The 19,131-nt window shown below is 37.0% G+C and overlaps 2 protein-coding genes across 4 annotated transcripts; both read left to right on the forward strand.

The window, feature by feature from the left end:
- The first annotated feature begins 140 nt into the window (after nt 1-140).
- Nucleotides 141-3,296, forward strand: LOC5518466 (progestin and adipoQ receptor family member 4). The gene is made up of 2 exons (XM_001638372.3): nt 141-672; nt 1,759-3,296. The coding sequence occupies exons 1-2, from the start codon at nt 279-281 to the stop codon at nt 2,412-2,414; spliced, it is 1,050 nt and encodes a 349-aa protein (XP_001638422.2). The 5' UTR covers nt 141-278; the 3' UTR covers nt 2,415-3,296.
- A 1,352-nt stretch (nt 3,297-4,648) lies between these two features.
- Nucleotides 4,649-12,302, forward strand: LOC5518395 (prolactin-releasing peptide receptor). 3 transcript variants are annotated; one of them, XM_032363109.2, is made up of 4 exons: nt 4,649-6,112; nt 9,559-9,638; nt 10,792-11,041; nt 11,321-12,302. In XM_032363109.2, the coding sequence occupies exons 3-4, from the start codon at nt 10,820-10,822 to the stop codon at nt 12,152-12,154; spliced, it is 1,056 nt and encodes a 351-aa protein (XP_032219000.2). In that variant the 5' UTR covers nt 4,649-6,112; nt 9,559-9,638; nt 10,792-10,819; the 3' UTR covers nt 12,155-12,302. The 3 variants fall into 3 exon arrangements, with proteins under 3 accessions (XP_032219000.2, XP_001638421.2, XP_048590130.1); XM_001638371.3 differs by having other exon boundaries at nt 4,649-6,082; XM_048734173.1 differs by lacking the exon at nt 4,649-6,112 and adding an exon at nt 6,125-7,902.
- The last annotated feature ends 6,829 nt before the right edge of the window (nt 12,303-19,131 follow it).

Consider the following 19,131-nt stretch of genomic DNA (forward strand, 5'->3'; position numbering starts at 1 on the left):
ATTGGTAAAGACTAAAGAACGACTCAGCCTTTAAAAAAACTAAGCGTATAACGCACAGTTTTTCCCCCGCCTTTGCTTTGACCTACATGGGTCCCCTCCTGGGGGATGTACCGGAAGCGGAAATAACACGTGCAGTTCGCGGCACGGGACTCGTGCTTCGATTGTTCGGTCAACGTTTGTTTCATTCTAATTGAGCCAAACTAACGCTTGTAAAAATGCTCTTGAAACTTTAATAAGCGGACCGCAAATGCAATTCACAATTGCGGCTATCGCCGGAGATGAAATATTTATACCATTGGAGGCTTGGCGGTTTGGCAAGAAATCAGCAAAGAACGCCTGGTGCTTCTGAACATTTAGGTCTTGTACAGAAAGAGAGCGGACGCGACGGCAAAGGGCACGGGAAAATGGTCTATAGAAGGCTTGTTCCGGTAGAAATTCCAGATAACAATAATGAGAATGAGCTAAAAGTGTTACATGCGTTAGAAAAAGACGAAGAGACCAAGGAAAATACATGCGATCTTCCGCCGAAATTATGCTCCTTGCAGTGTTGCCCTTCATGGCTGCAGTTCAACAAATTTGTGTTAACCGGCTACAGATGCGACTATACTGTTTCAGAATGCCTTGATAGTCTATTATACGTTCACAACGAGTCGGTGAATATATACTCACACGGTAGGTAGTCGGCGTAAGACCTTATAAGTTTTAGTTCGCCGTGAGAAAATGTCGGCTTATTATTTAGTTCCGGTTGGACTTTGGAAGATAATTTCATACGGTGAGTGGTAAAAGGTAGTCGGCCTTTTAAGTCGAATGCCGCTAGCAAAAAAAAAAAAAAAAAAAAAAAAAAAAAAATTAAAGTGCTCTTCATCGTTTCGTGAGTGTCATATTTTTTTTTCACTCGCTCTTTTTGTCATTTCATAGGCTCATGACATCGAAGGCAAGATTTGGGTTATTTTTAGCGGGAATAAACCATTCCTGATAAGTCCTCCACCGCAAATGATAAATTATGAATTGGTTTTTTTAAAGAATTTTCCGTCACCTATAAGTTATATTGTTATAATTTACCTGGGAATCAGACAACTTAATTTTTGTTCAAAGTGGGGCAACAGCATTATATCAGCATGTCTAAACAAAACTGATTTTGTAATATTTTAATTGTAATTTCATTTCTCAAAAGACATTTAATTTTCTTTAACCTCATTGTATATTTATGTATGATGCTAAAAATGGACTGAAAAGATATGAGAAGCTAAACTATCATAGTAAAAATTCCCCAGCCAGATTCGTAAGGCTAATATTAGAATTGGTTTTATTGGTTTATGCTTCATACTGTTTCTACCAAGTTTGTTCTTTGTAAACTAAATTAATTCAATACAGGTCCTTTGCTGCCTAGCTTCTTTGTTTTTGTATATCTGCCAATCTCTACTTACCAATTGGATAATTAGTTTGCAATACTAACTACTCTAGAACAGGTTTTCCAAATAAAACATTTTTATATAGTTATTTTTCAATAACTTTTACCCTAGTAAACATACCTTAACCTAAAATTGAAAGGGGGATTTACAGGCTGCTATTATACTTTGAAATGTAAAAATGTGTTAATTTAAATTTGTAAAATAATTATTGTAATCTTTAACGACAGAAACACCAGGAAAGAGTTAAATGATTGAAAATGTTCTAAGGCTAATGTAAATGACTTTTGGTTAATTTGCACCGAATGATTATTAATATATAGTAACCCTGTGCTTTTTGTTGCCACAGGTATCCCTTGTGTGTTGATGATGATCCTAATCCCACTAACTGCAAGCCAAGCGTGCCTAGAGAGCTCCTTCTGGTTTTCCCTCCATTACTTTGCCTGCTTTGCCCCATTCTTCTCAAGTCCAATCTACCACCTCTTCATGTGCCATAAACAAGGGTCCACAGCATATAATGGCTTATTAACCTTTGATATGTGTGGCATATGGGCAGTTAATACCTTTGGTGCCTTGTGTGGTATACGTGCAACATTGTTCTGCTTTCCAATCTGGAGGATGACAGCATTAATCACTTATATCTTAATTTCCTTTATTTCCTTGTACTTCATTCTTGGTGCAAGGACCCCTAAAGAGAGATTCGTTCCCTTGACTGTTTTTGGAGTTATGCGTTATCTCTTCATAGGTGTGCGATTATTTCTTCGCTACCTCGGCTATGGCTGTGGTAGTGATGGAGCTTTGCCCTACTGTGTTCTGATGGATTTATTTGCATGTGTCGGAGGGGTGATTAACATTGCTAGAGTTCCAGAGAAGTGGTTCCCTGGGCAGTTTGACATTATTGGAAACAGCCATCAAATAATGCATGTTCTTTCAGTAATCAGTGTCATATTTCTGCATCTTGGATCATCGAAAGAATTTGAGTGGATGGCTGAGTATAAGTGTTAAATCGATTGCAGTTTATATTTGAAATATAACAGTCCTGCATAATCTAAACTTAGGTTGAATTAATAAATCTGTATAGGTAGTTTAAAATTATGATTTATTGCAATCTTGATTAATCTCTTAAAATGTAGTGATAAGCACAAAAAAATCTATTTTGCCAGAAATAGAATGTTTTGCCAAAGTAGATTTTATAGTATATAAAATGTTTATTTAAACTGTTATACAGAAAAATATGCCTAGTTGTCTAAAGCTGTTAAGTGGCTGCTTCTTTATATGAGTGGCTGTGTTCTATATATGAAAGCCTAAATTATCATATAATTTTGCTATTATTCAAATAGAGGTTCTGTTTTCAATAAAGGGTCTATTGACGATCCTTGCCTCGTTTTAAAGACGCGAACACCATAATAGGAGACTAGTTCTTCTGTGCAATTTTTGTACAATTCCTACAAACATTTGGTATTGGTGTATTATTTTGTAAAAAAATATTTGGCAATTCTGCCTCTTTAGATCGCATTGACAGTTTATGTTATAAATAATTATTATTTTTGTTATTTTTTGCTGTATGCTAGGATCAATTTCCAGCTTGTTTCTGTGTGGCCTAGGAACGTCTGTAAATATAGCCTAGCTATATGCAGCCAAATGCAGAATACAATGTATTCTACAATGTTATCAAATCCTTTTAGGGATCGTTTTCATAATTAAATGTTTGCTTATTAAGCTAGCTAACCATGCTATTCAATAAATTATTTATCTAAAATATTTGTTCAAATTTAAAATCTTAGCCATGCCGCCAGAATGGTTTAAAACTATAGTAGCCAATGGCTAAAATAGTTATATTAATGATTTATTTATTCTGACGATTACAAAATAAAAGATATAAACATCCTTGTATTTTCACTTTAAATCCATATGCAATGTTGCCTCTCTTAGCACAACAAATAATACAACTTTTTTCCACGGGTACACGTTTAGGCTCCAGTCATATGTTTTAATTTATTGGCCATCACTTTAATGGTTCCCTGTAAGCAATGCAGTGGCATATGAAAAAGCACAAAAAAATTAATTCTGTTGGCTTGAATGCCGGAAACCAGAAAGCGCTTTGAAAATTATTGAGTTCGCAGAATTCAAATCGAAAACTTTCTAAAACCCGTAAGAAAAGCCAACATCAGAGAACATTCCCACCGCCATATTTTTCGGCTGAACGGAGGACGAAAGAGAAGTGAGTGAACTGTTTTTCACACCATAGCATAGGGTATACTAAACCAGATAACACAGAAGAAATCGGATTTCTTACGCCCAATGAACAAAAGTCATAAAATAACGTACACAGCGTTTCACTAGCTGTAGTATTTTGATTTTTTTATTGCTTTTATTACTATTTAACAATTAGACTACGAGTCCGAGTTTTTTTTAGAGTTTTCTAGATAGTCAACGAGACGCGTTTTTCTAATTTTTTTAGTATCAATCCACTCACATACTACCCTCAAATAAATGACGATTTAAATAATTCTCAGTAATAAATAACCGCTTTTGTCGCGAAAAGGCCGGCTTTTTCGCTACTCACTTCTATGGCTTAATAGCGGGAGCCAATTAAATTGCGAGATTCGTGAAAGTATGTCAGGGATTTATATCAATTCTAATTATCCTACGGAGGAAATAATTATTTGTGTCGATTTGCAAGTTTGTGAAAAAAGTATTTATTTGCAAAATAAATAATTACTTCATTTCCGTGCGTTTCGCCAAGTGTCACATTTAGATTCGACAGCAAAATAAATATCCTATTGTGAAATTTCTATTATAGCGACGGACAAGGGGAATTGACACATACTATACGCGCGCGTGTAATTTTCGGGTAAGGTGGCTGTGCGCATATAAAAAAAAAAAAATAAACTCAGCAAAAATCTGTGTGCATTTCAAGCAACAACGACCCGGGGAGGGGGGGGGGGGGGGGGGGTCGCGAGCGCCGCAGGGAGCCCAAGCTCACAGTTTTTGGGATAAAAATGGTTTTGATCATTTTAATCCCCCTTTGTGAAGTTTCGTAGATATCAGCTACCTCTGCCTCATTCTACATACAGTCGAAGCTCTCTGAGCGACCGCTCTCGTAAGCGACCAGCTCCGATAACGACCACGAATCACCGATTGAATTGTCAAACAAACTCTGTAATTCTAAGCTCTCGTAAGCGACCAACTTATCGGTGCGACCAGCTCCGTTGACGACCACAATTTCAAACCACCAGCTGAGATTTTCTTTTATTTTTAAGCTCTCGTAAGCGACCACAATTATTTTTGGCTTTACAACATCAGTCAACACCTGATCAGCTGATAAACATCATATCCAATGCATGCTGAAATCACATATAAAGCGTAGTAGGCAACCATGTGGGCAACCAGTAAAGAATTTCATAATTACAATTTTCTTAACTTCAATCTCAACCATGGATTGACATTTCTTTGTCTCCAGAAAATTTATAAATGCAAGGAATCTCTAGTCCATTGCCAGCTCCACGATTTATCCTTTTTCCAGTTACAATAGCCATCCACTTGTTTGTTGCACGCTTTAGAAATCGGCTAACAAAAGACGCCATGCGATCGTCGTAGACGCATAAGATATTCTCATGATGAAAAACTTAAGTCGTCGATATAAATAACGAGCATAACGAGCTACTTTGCGTAGAATTAATTGCTATTAAATAAAACAACTCACTCTTATGATAAGTCAAATACCTTGTTTTAAAATCAAGCAATAAACCAAAATATTACAGCGTTGTTATTATCACGATAACTTTTAGATTCCAGCATTTTAATTAAGCTCCCGTAAGCGGCCAACACTTATTGTTCAAGTTTTTGACGCCCAGTGGTCGCTTATGAGAGCAATCTCTCGTAAGAGACCAGCTCCGTTAACGACCACAATTTTCAGTTCCCAAGGTGGTCGCTTACGAGAGCTTCAACTGTAATTATGTTTTATTGGGAAATTACCAAAATCAAATTTGAGGAAAAAAAAACGAGCTAATGACTCTGATCTTCATATAAGACTTTTAAAAACAACAAAATGACTTCACTTCATTTTTATTTAGTGGTGCATGATTGGTTCCCCACGTATTTGTACGAAGGTTACAATGGCTGACAGATACATTTTTTAGATAATGACTAGACGTTGATGGGATTTTGTAAAATTGTGTGTAATATAAGCTGTTTACGGGTGCCAACTGAATACACAACGTACTTTGTAGCGTTTGCTTTTAGAAAATCCGGCTTATGGATGTTTTCTACTATGTTATCCCCTTAACAACTGCAGCATTTAAACTCTGGTTATTCATGGCGCGGTGTTTCTGTTTGTGAGGACGACTTTCATCCTCTTGTCATTTCTTATTATGGTAACCAGAGTAAAAGGCAATTTCCTGAAGCCTTTCTTTAATTAGTAAAGCCCTTGAATTCATCTATGGTTAGGAACTGTTATTTGAACAAGTCTGGTATATTTTAATTTGTAATGGTAAATAAAATATATTGTTTCTAACGGTGGGAGGTTTTATCACAACAGTGCTTGAATCTCGAAGGGCAAGAACAACAGATTTCTTATTTTTCACCTGGTATTTCTTTTTTAAATTTCGCGATATCTTCGCGCATGCAATTTCAAGAAAAACACTACCCGAAAGTTGAAGACACGACTCAAGGTATATGTATCCGTATTTATAGCTACCAAGGTAACTTTACCACAAAAATCACTTACCCGTAACTAATGTTAAAATCTGGTAAGGGTTGTTTTGAAAGACATTTTTGTCATCATTTTCCTTCTATACTAGATTTCTCTTTCGAGTAAATAACAAAATCCCAGTATCATGAATTGTATAATTGTTCTCAATTTCCCAACGAATTTATTAATGAATTTGAGCCATGGTCTCGTTTTCTCTAAGTCATTTACCCGTCTAAAAAAAAACCTTCCTGGCATACTGCCAAGAAAATTTCGTACTCTCTGAAATCAGGTTCGGAAGGATTTTGAATTTTTTTTTGTTCTAACCAAAGGCAGCGGTCACTTATGTTGTTCAAACAAAAGCTTAATGAGTACCTTTAGTGAAAAATACTTTTCAGAAGTAAATTCTCCTGTTATTTACTAAGAAAATATAGCACATAAAACATTTTAAGTTTGCGCAAAACGTTATTGCCCAACACCATGTATGTATTGCAATTGTAAAGGGATATACGCTAAAGTTCTAGTTTTTTCACTTAATTTAATTGTGGATTATTTTGCGACTAGTGATTAATAAGATCTAAGATACAGTAGACTTTAAATGTTTTCTCTCTATTTCTCTGTTTTTCTTTTATTTTTATACTATACATAACGAAGCTGTGATTTTGGATTTTGAAAATTTGTGATAATTGTGGATTATTTTACGACTAGTGATTAATAAGATCTAAGATACAGTAGACTTTAAATGTTTTCTCTCTATTTCTCTGTTTTTCTTTTATTTTTATACTATACATAACGAAGCTGTGATTTTGGATTTTGAAAATTTGTGATAATTGTGGATTATTTTACGACTAGTGATTAATAAGATCTAAGATACAGTAGACTTTAAATGTTTTCTCTCTATTTCTCTGTTTTTCTTTTATTTTTATACTATACATAACGAAGCTGTGATTTTGATTTTGAAAATTTGTGATAATTGTGGATTATTTTACGACTAGTGATTGATAAGATCTAAGATACAGTAGACTTTAAATGTTTTCTCTCTATTTCTCTGTTTTTCTTTTATTTTTATACTATACATAACGAAGCTGTGATTTTGGATTTTGAAAATTTTGTTTCGATAAGTCACACAAGTTTTGAGACCTTGACGAACAAAACAAAGTGAAAAAAAAATAACTTTTTTATGGAAGAACTCACTCAATACAAGCAAGAACTTGTTTCTAACCAAAACATCCATCTCATTAAATAGTTTGCACAAACATAAGATTCTGTCGGCATCTTTGCATAGCTTATTCTTTTATCCGAAACACACAAACATGAACCATCTATTTTTTTTTTCTTTCCATGAAAAAGTTCTCTCGGTAGAAGCGAGTCAAAACTGTGGATGTGAATTATTTTAATAATTATAATAGCTATTTTAATAGCTATTTTAATAGCTATTAAAATAGCTTTGCACATCTGTCAACACTTAGCCGGAAAGCGGCCGGATAAGGTAAAGCTCCGTGCAACATCAAAATGTAAGTTTAAAGTATTGGAGCGAAAAAAGTCGAATGTGGACCGAGTTATACATTCAATTACTCAAAAAGGACAAGAAGAACGTAAAAAAAAACTTGGAAGGATATTGTATTTTTTAAAATTTTGCACTAAAATTATTGGTAACATGCTGTTCAAAAGGTCAAAATAATTAGGGCTCATATATCACGCATCCCTGATTTGAATATGATTGCACACAGAATTTCCCTTCTGGGATGGGCTAGGAGCAACTTTTGGAACAAAAGTCAGCGGTATTTCAAAGAGAATACCATGGTAGGTGATGCTAGCACGCAGTTTTACTGAAGTTTTAGTGGAATTTTGTGCAAAATGCATGCTTATTCGGCAAAATAATTGAATTATGGGGATTCCAACTATATTCTTCGGTGTATATCTACTCGGTAAATAAAGTATTTGAGCCAAAATTTGCGGGGGAGGGGGAGGGCTGGATCCCTGGGCCACCACCCCCTGGCTACGCTCCCGACTTCTCTGTGTCGTGTCTCTGTACGCGAAAGAACAGAGACGTCACACGGATAAGATAACTGATAGAAACAAACAGGAAGAAAGCTCTGCTAGCATCAGGGTACTTTCCTAGTGTTATTTAACCCAAGAACATATGGTGTTAAAAATATCCCTGCAACTGCGCACTTAAGGTAATTCCCTTGAAATAGTTCTACAACCCAGAATTTTTAAAACTTGGCATTAACAATATTGAAGTTAAGGGCTTTCAAAAAATGTAATAAAAAAATGGGGGTACCGTTCTCGTTTTCACAACAGAGGGGCGTAGAAATGACGCGTTTTTACTGATCGCGCAAGGAAAAATCCCAACTCTTAGTTTTCAAAAAGATTGCCTATAGTCTTTAGAAAATTAAGTTCTGTTTGTCGAGCTGCCAAAATCCGATCTTCTAAACAATAACCCGTAGTAGCTAATGTTCAAAACAAATCACATTTTAAGAGATCGCACTAAAAGACATTGTTTTCGCCACTATTCATACGGTAAAAAGCGCTATTTTGAAGTATTTTTACGGCTTTTAATAAGAGAAATAACAAAACTTCTACAACCCAACTTTTTTTCTTCTTTCAGTATATCATTCTTCCGTATATATTTAACTATTTTAGCAATTAAAAAATGGGGGTAACCATTTTTTAATTAAGTAAAAAACGCGCGCCTTTTGCTGTGTTTTCTTGTACAACTGTGGCGCGCGCGCGCACTTAATACCGGAAAATTCGAACGAACAGCGCGCGCCACTATGCGCAGAAGGGGTGCGCAGTGCAATTCAAGGGAATTACCTTAAAATGCAAGCATTAGAAATGTAGCCAAAGTTAAACGCAAAAAAAGTTTTAATAACAGTGCCTTTACTCAGAATCATCGAAGAAGAAAACTTTTTGGCGCAGGCATCTTTGAATATCGAAAATTCGAATTTCAATATAAATTTTAATTGTTATCAAGTTATTGGAATCGAGTGCCTTGTTTATTCATCACCGTCTTAGAGCGTCGCTGTATTCGCAAATATAGACTAATTTCCTAACAAAATCATCAGTTCGCTTGCTTTTAATAAAAGATAGTTTCATCATAACGCTAGTAAAAGTTTCCACATATTTAGACAAAATGACATATACAAATCGATTGATGGCATGGTTTAAAGCAGATGGTAATTTCTTGGTGATATTTACTTTTTTCTCAGTTGACAAAACTACAAGTTTGACGAATATCCTTTCATTTCCCTTTCTTGTATTGTTTGTAACGGCGAGAAACACAACAAAAGTTTTTTCGACTTTTGCATTCTCCCATTTTTATTTTTGTATCCCCCTTCCCCTCCCCCCTAACTTTGGACAAATATTCGGTTATGGATAACGTTTATGTAAATCAGATGAAACAACCAATGGCAACCGCCCAATCTCTACTCATAGACACCTTTCCACGGTTTGCAGCCTCCAGTCTTTATCAACTGCCGCCCTATCCTACCGAAGCATAAGTTTACTGGCAATCTCGGACTTCTCCGCAGGTCCCTGTAAGTAAATGCTTAATAATATATCATTTTCTATACTAGAACACTCTAGTCAAGTCTACAGATATAGAGCTGGGATTTATTACATCCGCGGTGCTGCGTGGGGCGACACTCAACTTTTATTGTAAATAACGCATTTTTGGCTCCCGCAATCATTTTACTATTGCGCATCAAATCCTACCCAAGTTAATTTCCATTTTCCCTCTATTGATTTAAACATATTCAGCTGACAAGATTTTTTAATTTGCGAGTGGTTTCCAAAGAAACACGCACCGCGTTTTTTGGTGTCATCATTAAGTTCTATTGGTACAAAGGCGTCCTCTGTGTAGACAAAAAGTAGGAAAACACTCTGGATGTTTAATCCGTTTTCAACCTGAATGTCAAAAATATCACCCCCATCGATAAATAGAATAGAAGTTATGATTTCTTATTCGATTCAAATGGAGAGAACTGGAGTGAAGATGTTGATCTCAATTTAAAAGTCTAGAGGAACTAGGTTCAAATGGTTATATTTGGAATTTTTTTTGAACGTAATAAAAAACAAAAACAATTGAAATGATGTTGTGATGTCGGTTCATGAAATCCAAAGGCGCTGGCTCAATTTCAGCTCCAATTCAACTCGTACCATCAAATTTTTACGTTATTTCTTTTATCTTTGTTTATTATCGGTTGGTGTGCGTTGTTTAAAGGATGACGAATTTAAAGACATAAATTGAATGATGAATCCGAAAAAGGATAATGGGAAAACTGAAAACAAAAAAGAAAAAGTGATAAAGGGATTAAAATTTGAAACTTAATCGAAAACTGTAAACATTATAATCTTCGCTTACCGCACATATCAGCTATCTTTTCCTATTTTCATATTGATGTGAAGCTATAACATGTCTGCCATTTATCGCTCTTCAGATATAGATATCAAGCATACAGTTGTATTAGAAGAAATGGAAGAAAATTAAAAAAAAGGAAGATACTATTACATTAACGGTGTTACTATTCGGACTGGCGGGGATGCATTTGTGCACTGAAAAGTTATTCTTTAAAAATACTTTTTCTAACCGACTTTGTTAAATTTGGGAACAAGGGAACAAAAAAAAAAAAAAAAAAACGATAATTTGTGTTATAATTATTAAATGTTATGTGTTAATTGCTTTTTCAGCCGCAATATCGGGGGAAAGGGAAACGAAATGAGCAACATTACATCCCCTACCCAGTCCTACAGCACGAGAGAGGTGGATCTCGCCTTGCTCCCTGTCTATATCATAGTGGTCCTGTTTGGAACCTTGGGGAACGCCGTTGTTATTCACGTGATCCGAGTCACACGTGCTATGCACAGTACAACTAACTACTTGCTGGTGAACCTCGCCATTGGAGATATGCTGACGCTACTCTGGTGCATTCCGTATAAGGTAATAATGTGTTTCCTTATATGGTAAACTCCTTATATGGCAAGGTATTTCGATCACGTGGGTCTTTCGGGCTGATTTAGGACGATTTAGTCGTATGCTACCTGTCTACGACATGCCTTAGCCATGAATTACACACTACGACTTTGGTAGTCGAGCATCGTAGCGGAGTCATAAACTGATTGACACTCCACGACTCGAGTTGTATAAGTGTCGCGGGCAAGTTGCATACGACTAATTCATGCTGTCTAAATCAGTCTTAATGAGATTCTTTTTCTTCAGGTGCTCGTTTTCTACTTTGACCACCCAACAGGCACTGCGGGCGACTACATCTGTAAATTCTTCACGTCTTATAACGTCACGGTAATCACACTCACGGTTTCCATCTTCACACTCACGCTGTTATCAGTTGAACGCTACCGTGTGCTTCTCAACCCCATGCACCACAAGTTCCGACTTGACCAGGAAAATGTCTGGTACGCCATTGCCGCTATCTGGATATCCGCAATCGCTTTCATGGTACCGCTATTCGTAGTGACAGGCTATAACGAGTTGGCGAAGTCTTGTAGGGTCGAATGGGGAAACAAGAAGCAAGAAGATTTATACAGCTTGTGTATCATGGTCTTCAGTATCTTTGTCCCGCTTATGGTGACTGTGGTTTGTTATGTGAGAATTATCAAAGGCTTGTACTTTAATAATACCATCGCAGCAGGGCCGGCAGGCTACACCCAGGAGTCAGATCTCCGCGAAAAACGAAAAATCGTCAAGATGCTTTTGATCGTTACATCAGCATTCGTGCTGTGTTTTCTACCATACGCGACATTCCGAATCGTGGTCGCTTCAGCCGATCCAAACGATCACAAACGTTACAACCACGTTCAAAGCCTCAGGGAAATCTTCAAGTTTCTCTGTTACAGCTCCTCGAGTTTCAACCCAGTGATTTACTGCTTTCAGAGCTCTAATTATCGGGCAGCATGTCGAAAACTGTTCAAGAAGGCGTTCAGGATCAAAGAGACATCGGAATTTGACAATTCTGCGGATTTACGAACAATGCCAAGTCAATTCTCAGTCGGAGACAACGGAGCGAGTAACGACCAAGAAAAAGAAGTGAAATGAAAGATATGTACATCGAACACACATTAAAGCCGCATTGTCACAAGTTTACTTCCGGAGGTCCGACGGAAACCTCAACCGTTAAAAGACAAAAGGATCTATTAGAATCCGATATATTTAACTGGCCATCCGCTCTAAATTATCGATCACATCCTCAAAGAAACTTCCAATAGACACACTGCTTTTAATATATTTCGCGTTTTCCGTTAAAAATCATCGGAGATTGTTACGTAATCGACCGGAAGTAAGCTGGTGACAATGCGGCTTTAAGCAGGGCCGTAGCAGGGGGATGGGACAATGGAGGCATGTGCCCTTCAATATTCTTAAAAAATTATAAGGAAATGACTAGTCGGGGCGTGTTTGTGTCCCCAAATATTTTCTTAATGTTCCGGTATTGTCCCCCCTCCAATAGAGACCTTAAGCAACGACGATGGAAACGTAGACGACGACAAAAAACAATGGAATTTGAATCCAGAGTTCAATAGCAGCACGTGAAAATGCGTTCTGTCAAACCATGACGTGAAAACTCCAACTTTCACGGTCGATTGAGGACGCGTGAAAGCATTGTTTCCGATCTCATTACCCTTACCATGTCATGTTACCTTACCCTTGTCATCCTTGCCTAAGATCCTTAATATGTCAAGGTCTCTACGGCACTGTGTGTACATATCTGATGCACCTCAGCAAGTCAGGGAAGGCTAGCGATGTGTAAATATCCTACAGACATTAGTAAGCCAGGGAATGCATAGACATGAGAGGTAGAAGTAAAACAGCAAAGGCAAGACAAACGAAGACTGGAATAAGACCGGATGGGACTACGAAACTATCCAAATGTTCACTCCGAAAAGTTATAGCAAAGGATGAGGATGATAAAGTGGTTTGGACACAATGTTAACATGGTTTACCAAATCCGTGGTCCTTACATGAAGTACCCTACTTGGGAAGCCAAAGTACTGCTTACTCAGGCTTTTTTAAAATGCCACTTTACAGTAACGGTAGTGAATATTTCAGTTAAGAGACATATATTTTAAACGGTTTTGCAAAAAAAAAAAAGAAAACATGGGAGCATTAACTAGGTAGATTCGAAAAGGGCGAAGTATCACAGGAAAATATAAGGGGGCGGAGGTATTCCAGGGGGAGGCAGGCTACAACTAAAGACATTTCTTAGTTGCTAAAGGCATATTCCCTTCTCTTACTTCGCCCACGCAAAAAAAGTCCTGAAATGTTATTATTTCTACCGTTCTCTCTTATGCTTCTTATATTTGTGCTGTTAAATATTGAGATGGTTTTTCCCCAGTAGCTATTGGCATTTTGTATATTTCCCCTAGCAAGTTGTCAGCCTCAAGGAAAGCATATTGTCGGGTATTCATTTTCAGCATGGATGCTAGAAGGTTATTTCTATTTCATAATTTCATTTATTTTCGGAGACGTCAAAGCGTCTGTACCTTTCCACATTATTATCAAACAGTCCTTGAATTGCATTTGATAACAATCACAAATATCGGGATTCACTTGTATAAACGTACAAAAATCACTCTCAAGTGTTAAGAAAAAAAACAATACTATATCCAATTTTGTATATGGGAATGAATAAACACAGATAAGGGCCTGCAATACTCTTCAATGGAATTAGACTTCATAAACAATAAACACAGCGACGTGATATAAAGATACCGTCTCAGCAAATTTGCCCTAAACACCTGCTGTCTGGCCGCATGTTTGCTCTCCCCTTGCTTTTTCTGTGCCGCCAAATATTGATAGCCTGTGGTAATAGAAGGACTTAAGTTTGTACTGTTTTAAATGAACAGGGGTTTTCCCAAACCCTAAGAACCTTCCACACTTTTGATATTGTTTCCAACCAATAATTGACGACAAATTACGGGAAATCTGAAAATAACATAACCAAAAAATAACATGCTTTTTTTACAAACTCGATCGAAAATATATATATAAAAAAAACGTTGGAAGCGTTGGACAAGGTTTTTATGCTTATTTAGCACTTATAAGTATAAATACATTCCAAGTATTTCCCGTTGGCAGGACTACTCCAATTTGACAATTACACTTTATTTGACGGGCTCATGAACAGTATGAAAGAGAGGAGAAATTTATCATTTGGTCAAGAGGGGAGAAGAGTGTTGTTTCCGTTAACTTTATCTAATCAAAGCCTGACACTCGGGGGAGAAGGGCTTTGATAAAAACAATTAGAGGAGATCGCTGGTAAATCAATTTTAACCCTAAGGAATATCAATTTGGGTGTGGTAACAGAAATTATTACCTCTAAGAGGTAATAAATTGGGTGTGGTCGAAGGAATTTTTAACCCTAAGAGATAGCAGATCGAAAAAAATCTTTCAATACCCCGTAAGGGATAGCAGTTGGTCCACAGGTAACCCAAGCTCAATGTGTGTATGAATAAATTATAGTGGTTCACGTTACGTTGTGTGTCTCATACTTTACTGTGAACATATGGGATTGAACTACGCTGTTCACTTTACTATGAAATTAAAATCGAAAACTCTCAATAAACAGAACAACCAAGAGACACTCGTGGAACAACGTAATTCTGCAGTGTGAGTGCATCGTTCTTGTCAAATACAATTAATCGCACGCGCACCGTTCTTTGTCAATCAAAATTGTTCACGCACATAGTTCTTTGTCAATTACAATTGTTCACGCGTGTCGTTTTTTGTCAATTACAATTGTTCACGCGCATCGTCCTTTGTCAATTACAATTGTTCACGCGCATCGTTCTTTGTCAATTTCAATTGTTCACATGCATCTTTGTTTGTCAATCACAATTGTTCACGTGCACCGTTCTTTGTCAATTACAATTGTTGACATGCACCGTTCTTTGTCAATTACAATTGTTCATGCGCATCGTTCTGTCAATTACAATTGTTCGCGCGCATCGTTTTTTGTCAGTCACAATTGTTCACGCGCATCGTTCTTTGTCAATTACAACTGTTCACGCGCATCGTTCTTTGTCAATTACAATTGTTACATGCATCATTCTTTGTCAATCACAATTGTTTACGTGAATCGTCCTTTGTCAATTACAATTGTTCACGTGCATCGTTCTTTGTCAATTACAATTGTTCACGTGCATCGTTCTTTGTCAATTACAATTGTTACATGCATTATTCTTTGTCAATCACAATTGTTCACGTGAATCGTCCTTTGTCAATTACAATTGTTCACGTGCATCGTTCGTTGTCAATTACAATAGGTTGATTTAGATCCACGACGCCGGCGAGAAGACACCGCCTCGCGCACGTTCGATTGCGCGCACGCTTTTCTTGCCGGCGTCGCGTCCTGTTAAGGACGGTATTTCATGATTTTTCACGTCCTCTTCAGGACGGGACGCCGGCAAAAATTAGCGTGCGCGCGCAATCGAACGTGCGCGAGGCGGCGTCCTCTTGCCGGCGTCGCGGATCTAAATCACCCTAATTGTTCGCGTGCATCGTCCTTTGTCAATTACAATTGTTCGCGTGCATCGTTGTTTGTCAATTACAATTGTTCACGTGCACCTTTCTTTGTCAATTACAATTGTTTTACGTGCATAGTTTTTTGACAATTGCAATTGTTTACGTACATCGTTCTATGTTAATTACAATTGTTTACAATTGTAAACAGTTTTGCAAAAAAAAAAAAAATGAAAACATGGGAGCATTAACTAGGTAGATTCGAAAAGGGCGAAGTATCACAGGAAAATATAAGGGGGCGGAGGTATTCCAGGGGAAGGCAGGCTACAACTAAAGACATTTCTTAGTTGCTAAAGGCATATTCCCTTTTCTTACTTCGCCCACGCAAAAAAAGTCCTGAAATGTTATTATTTCTACCATCCTCTCTTATGCTTCTTATATTTGTGCTGTTAAATATTGAGATGGTGTTTCCCCAGTAGCTATTGACATTTTGTATATTTCCCCTAGCAAGTTGTCAGCCTCAAGGAAACCATATTGACGGGTATTCATTTTCAGCATGGATGCTAGAAGGTTATTTCTATTTCATAATTTCATTTATTTTCGGAGACGTCAAAGCGTCGGTACCTTTCCACATTATTATTAAACAGTCCTTGAATTGCATTTGATAACAATCACAATTATCGGGATTCACTTGTATAAACGTACAAAAATCACTCTCAAGTGTTAAGAAAAAAACAATACTATATCCAATTTTGTATATGGGAATGAATAAACACAGATAAGGGCCTGCAATACTCTTCAATGGAATTAGAATTCATAAACAATAAACACAGCGACGTGATATAAAGATACCGTCTCAGCAAATTTGCCCTAAACATCTGCTGTCTGGCCGCATGTTTGCTCTCCCCTTGCTTTTTCTGTGCCGCCAAATATTGATAGCCTGTGGACATAGAAGGACTTAAGTTTGTACTGTTTTAAATGAACAGTGGTTTTTCCAAACCCTATGAATAATCCACCAAGAGCCTTCCATACTTTTGATATTGTTTCCAAACAACAATTGACGACAAATTACGGGAAATCTCAAAATAACAACCAAAAAATAACATGCTTTTTTTGGGCAAGGTTTTTATGCTTATTTAGCACTTATAAGTATAAATACATTCCAAGTATTTCTCGTTGGATGGACTACTCCAATTTGACTATTACACTTTATTTAACGGGCTTATGAACAGTATGATAGAGGAGAAAAATTTATCATTTGGTCAAGAGGGGAGAAGAGTGTTGTTTCCGTTAACTTTATCTAATCAAAGCCTGACCCTCGCGGATAGGCGCTTTGATAAAAACCAATTAGAGGAGATCGTTGGTAAATCAATTTTAACCATAAGGGATAGCAATTTGGGTGTGGTCAACAGAAATTATTACCCCTAAGAGGTAACAAATTTTTAACCCTAAAAGATAGCAGATCGAACAAAATCTTTCAACACCCCGTAAGGGATAGCAGTTGATCCACAGGTAACCCAAGCTCACTGTGTGTATGAATAAATTATAGTGGTTCACGTTACGTTGTGTGTCTCATACTTTACTGTGAACATATGGGATTGAAATAAGCCGTTCACTTTGCTATGAAATAAAATCGTAAAACTCTCAATAAACAGAACAACCAAGAGACACTCTTGGAACAACACAATTCTGCAGTGGAGTGCATCGTTCTTTGTCAATTACAATTGTTCGCACGCGCACCGTTCCTTGTCAATCACAATTGTTCACGCGCATCGTTCTTTGTCAATTACAACTGTTCACGTGCATCGTTCTTTGTCAATTACAATTGTTCACGTGCATCGTTCTTTGTCAATTACAACTGTTCACGTGCATCGTTCTTTGTCAATTACAATTGTTCACGCCCATCGTTCTTTGTCAATTACAACTGTTCACGTGCATCGTTCCTTGTCAATCACAATTGTTCACGCGCATCGTTCTTTGTCAATTACAACTGGTCACGTGCATCGTTCTTTGTCAATTACAATTGTTCACGCCCATCGTTCTTTGTCAATTACAATTGTTCACGTGCATCGTTCTTTGTCAACAATTGTTCACGCGTGTCCTTTTTTTGTCAATAACAATTGCTCACGCGCACCGTTCTTTGTTAATTACAATTGTTCACGTGCATCGTTCTTTGTCAATTACAATTGTTCACGTGCATCGTTCTTTGTCAATTACAATTGTTCACGCGCATCGTTCCTTGTCAATTACAATTGTTCACGTGCATCGTTCTTTGTCAATTACAATTGTTCACGTGCATCGTTCCTTGTCAATTACAATTGTTCACGTGCATCGTTCTTTGTCAATTACAATTGTTCACGTGAATCGTCCTTTGTCAATTACAATTGTTCACGTGCATCGTTCTTTGTCAATTACAATTGTTCACGTGCATCGTTCTTTGTCAATTACAATTGTTCACGTGCATCGTTCTTTGTCAATTACAATTGTTCACGTGCATCGTTCTTTGTCAATTACAATTGTTCACGTGCATCGTTCTTTGTCAATTACAATTGTTCACGTGCATCGTTCTTTGTCAACTACAATTGTTTACGTGAATCGTCCTTTGTCAATTACAATTGTTCACGTGCATCGTTCTTTGTCAATTACAATTTTTCGCGTGAATTGTTCTTTGTCAATTACAATTGTTTTACGTGCATAGTTTTTTGACAATTACAATTGTTTACGTGCATCATTCTTTGTCAATCACAATTGTTTACGCGCATCGTTCTGTCAATTACAATTGTTTACGTGCATCGTTCTTTGTCAATCACAATTGTTTTCGTGCATCATTCTTTGTCAATCACAATTGTTTACGTACACCGTTTGCAATCGTTTACTTGCTCATGCGCATTATTCTTTCTTTTAACAATCATATTTACAGGGGCGTAGCCAGGGGGGTGGCCCAGGCCCCCCTTTTAGCAGCCAAAAATATGGTAAACTTATGAGACATTAACTAAAATACAGGAGAAAATGCCTTGAAAAGTTTGAAAGGGCCTTTTGGGCCCCATCCTGTTAACAATCCTGGCTACGCCGCTAAAATTTTTCAATCTGGACGCTTTTGGATGTTTTATGTAGTCTGTATACATCAGTGTTGTTTGCTACAGTTTTTTTGGCTACCCTTTTCAGGGTTAAGTCATATGTGTATACGAAAGTATAAAATCCATGTTTACGAAGTAGTTTTATTGTCTAATATTTGCTGGTATTCAACGAATCAGATTTAAATATTTTATACAACGTTTCTATAAGCCTATGTTCAAACGTCGTATTATCATCAGCCGTATTCAATGTAAATGCATGCAAATGAATAATGTCGATTGTTTCATCTTAATTTGCACGCATTTGTATTGTATACGGCTCATAGATAATACGACGTTTGAACTTAGCCTTACTGTCTTAAAGCCGCATTATCACCAGTTTACTTCCGGAGGTCCGACGGAAACCTCAACCGTTAAAAGACAAAAGAATCTATTAAAATCCGAGATATTAAACAGGCCATCCGCTCTAAATTATCAATCACA

This window comes from Nematostella vectensis, chromosome 11 (genome assembly GCF_932526225.1).
Source record: "Nematostella vectensis chromosome 11, jaNemVect1.1, whole genome shotgun sequence".
NCBI classification, from domain to species: Eukaryota; Metazoa; Cnidaria; class Anthozoa; order Actiniaria; family Edwardsiidae; genus Nematostella; species Nematostella vectensis.

Coding starts and splice junctions, on each gene's coding strand:
- LOC5518466 (XM_001638372.3), top strand. CDS start 279: ATGAAATATTTATACCATTGGAGGCTTGGCGGTTTGGCAAGAAATCAG. Junction 673..1,758: donor GGTGAATATATACTCACACG/GTAGGTAGTCGG, acceptor TTGTTGCCACAG/GTATCCCTTGTGTGTTGATG.
- LOC5518395 (XM_048734173.1), top strand. CDS start 7,816: ATGATTGCACACAGAATTTCCCTTCTGGGATGGGCTAGGAGCAACTTT. Junction 9,639..10,791: donor GGACTTCTCCGCAGGTCCCT/GTAAGTAAATGC, acceptor TTGCTTTTTCAG/CCGCAATATCGGGGGAAAGG. Junction 11,042..11,320: donor TCTGGTGCATTCCGTATAAG/GTAATAATGTGT, acceptor CTTTTTCTTCAG/GTGCTCGTTTTCTACTTTGA.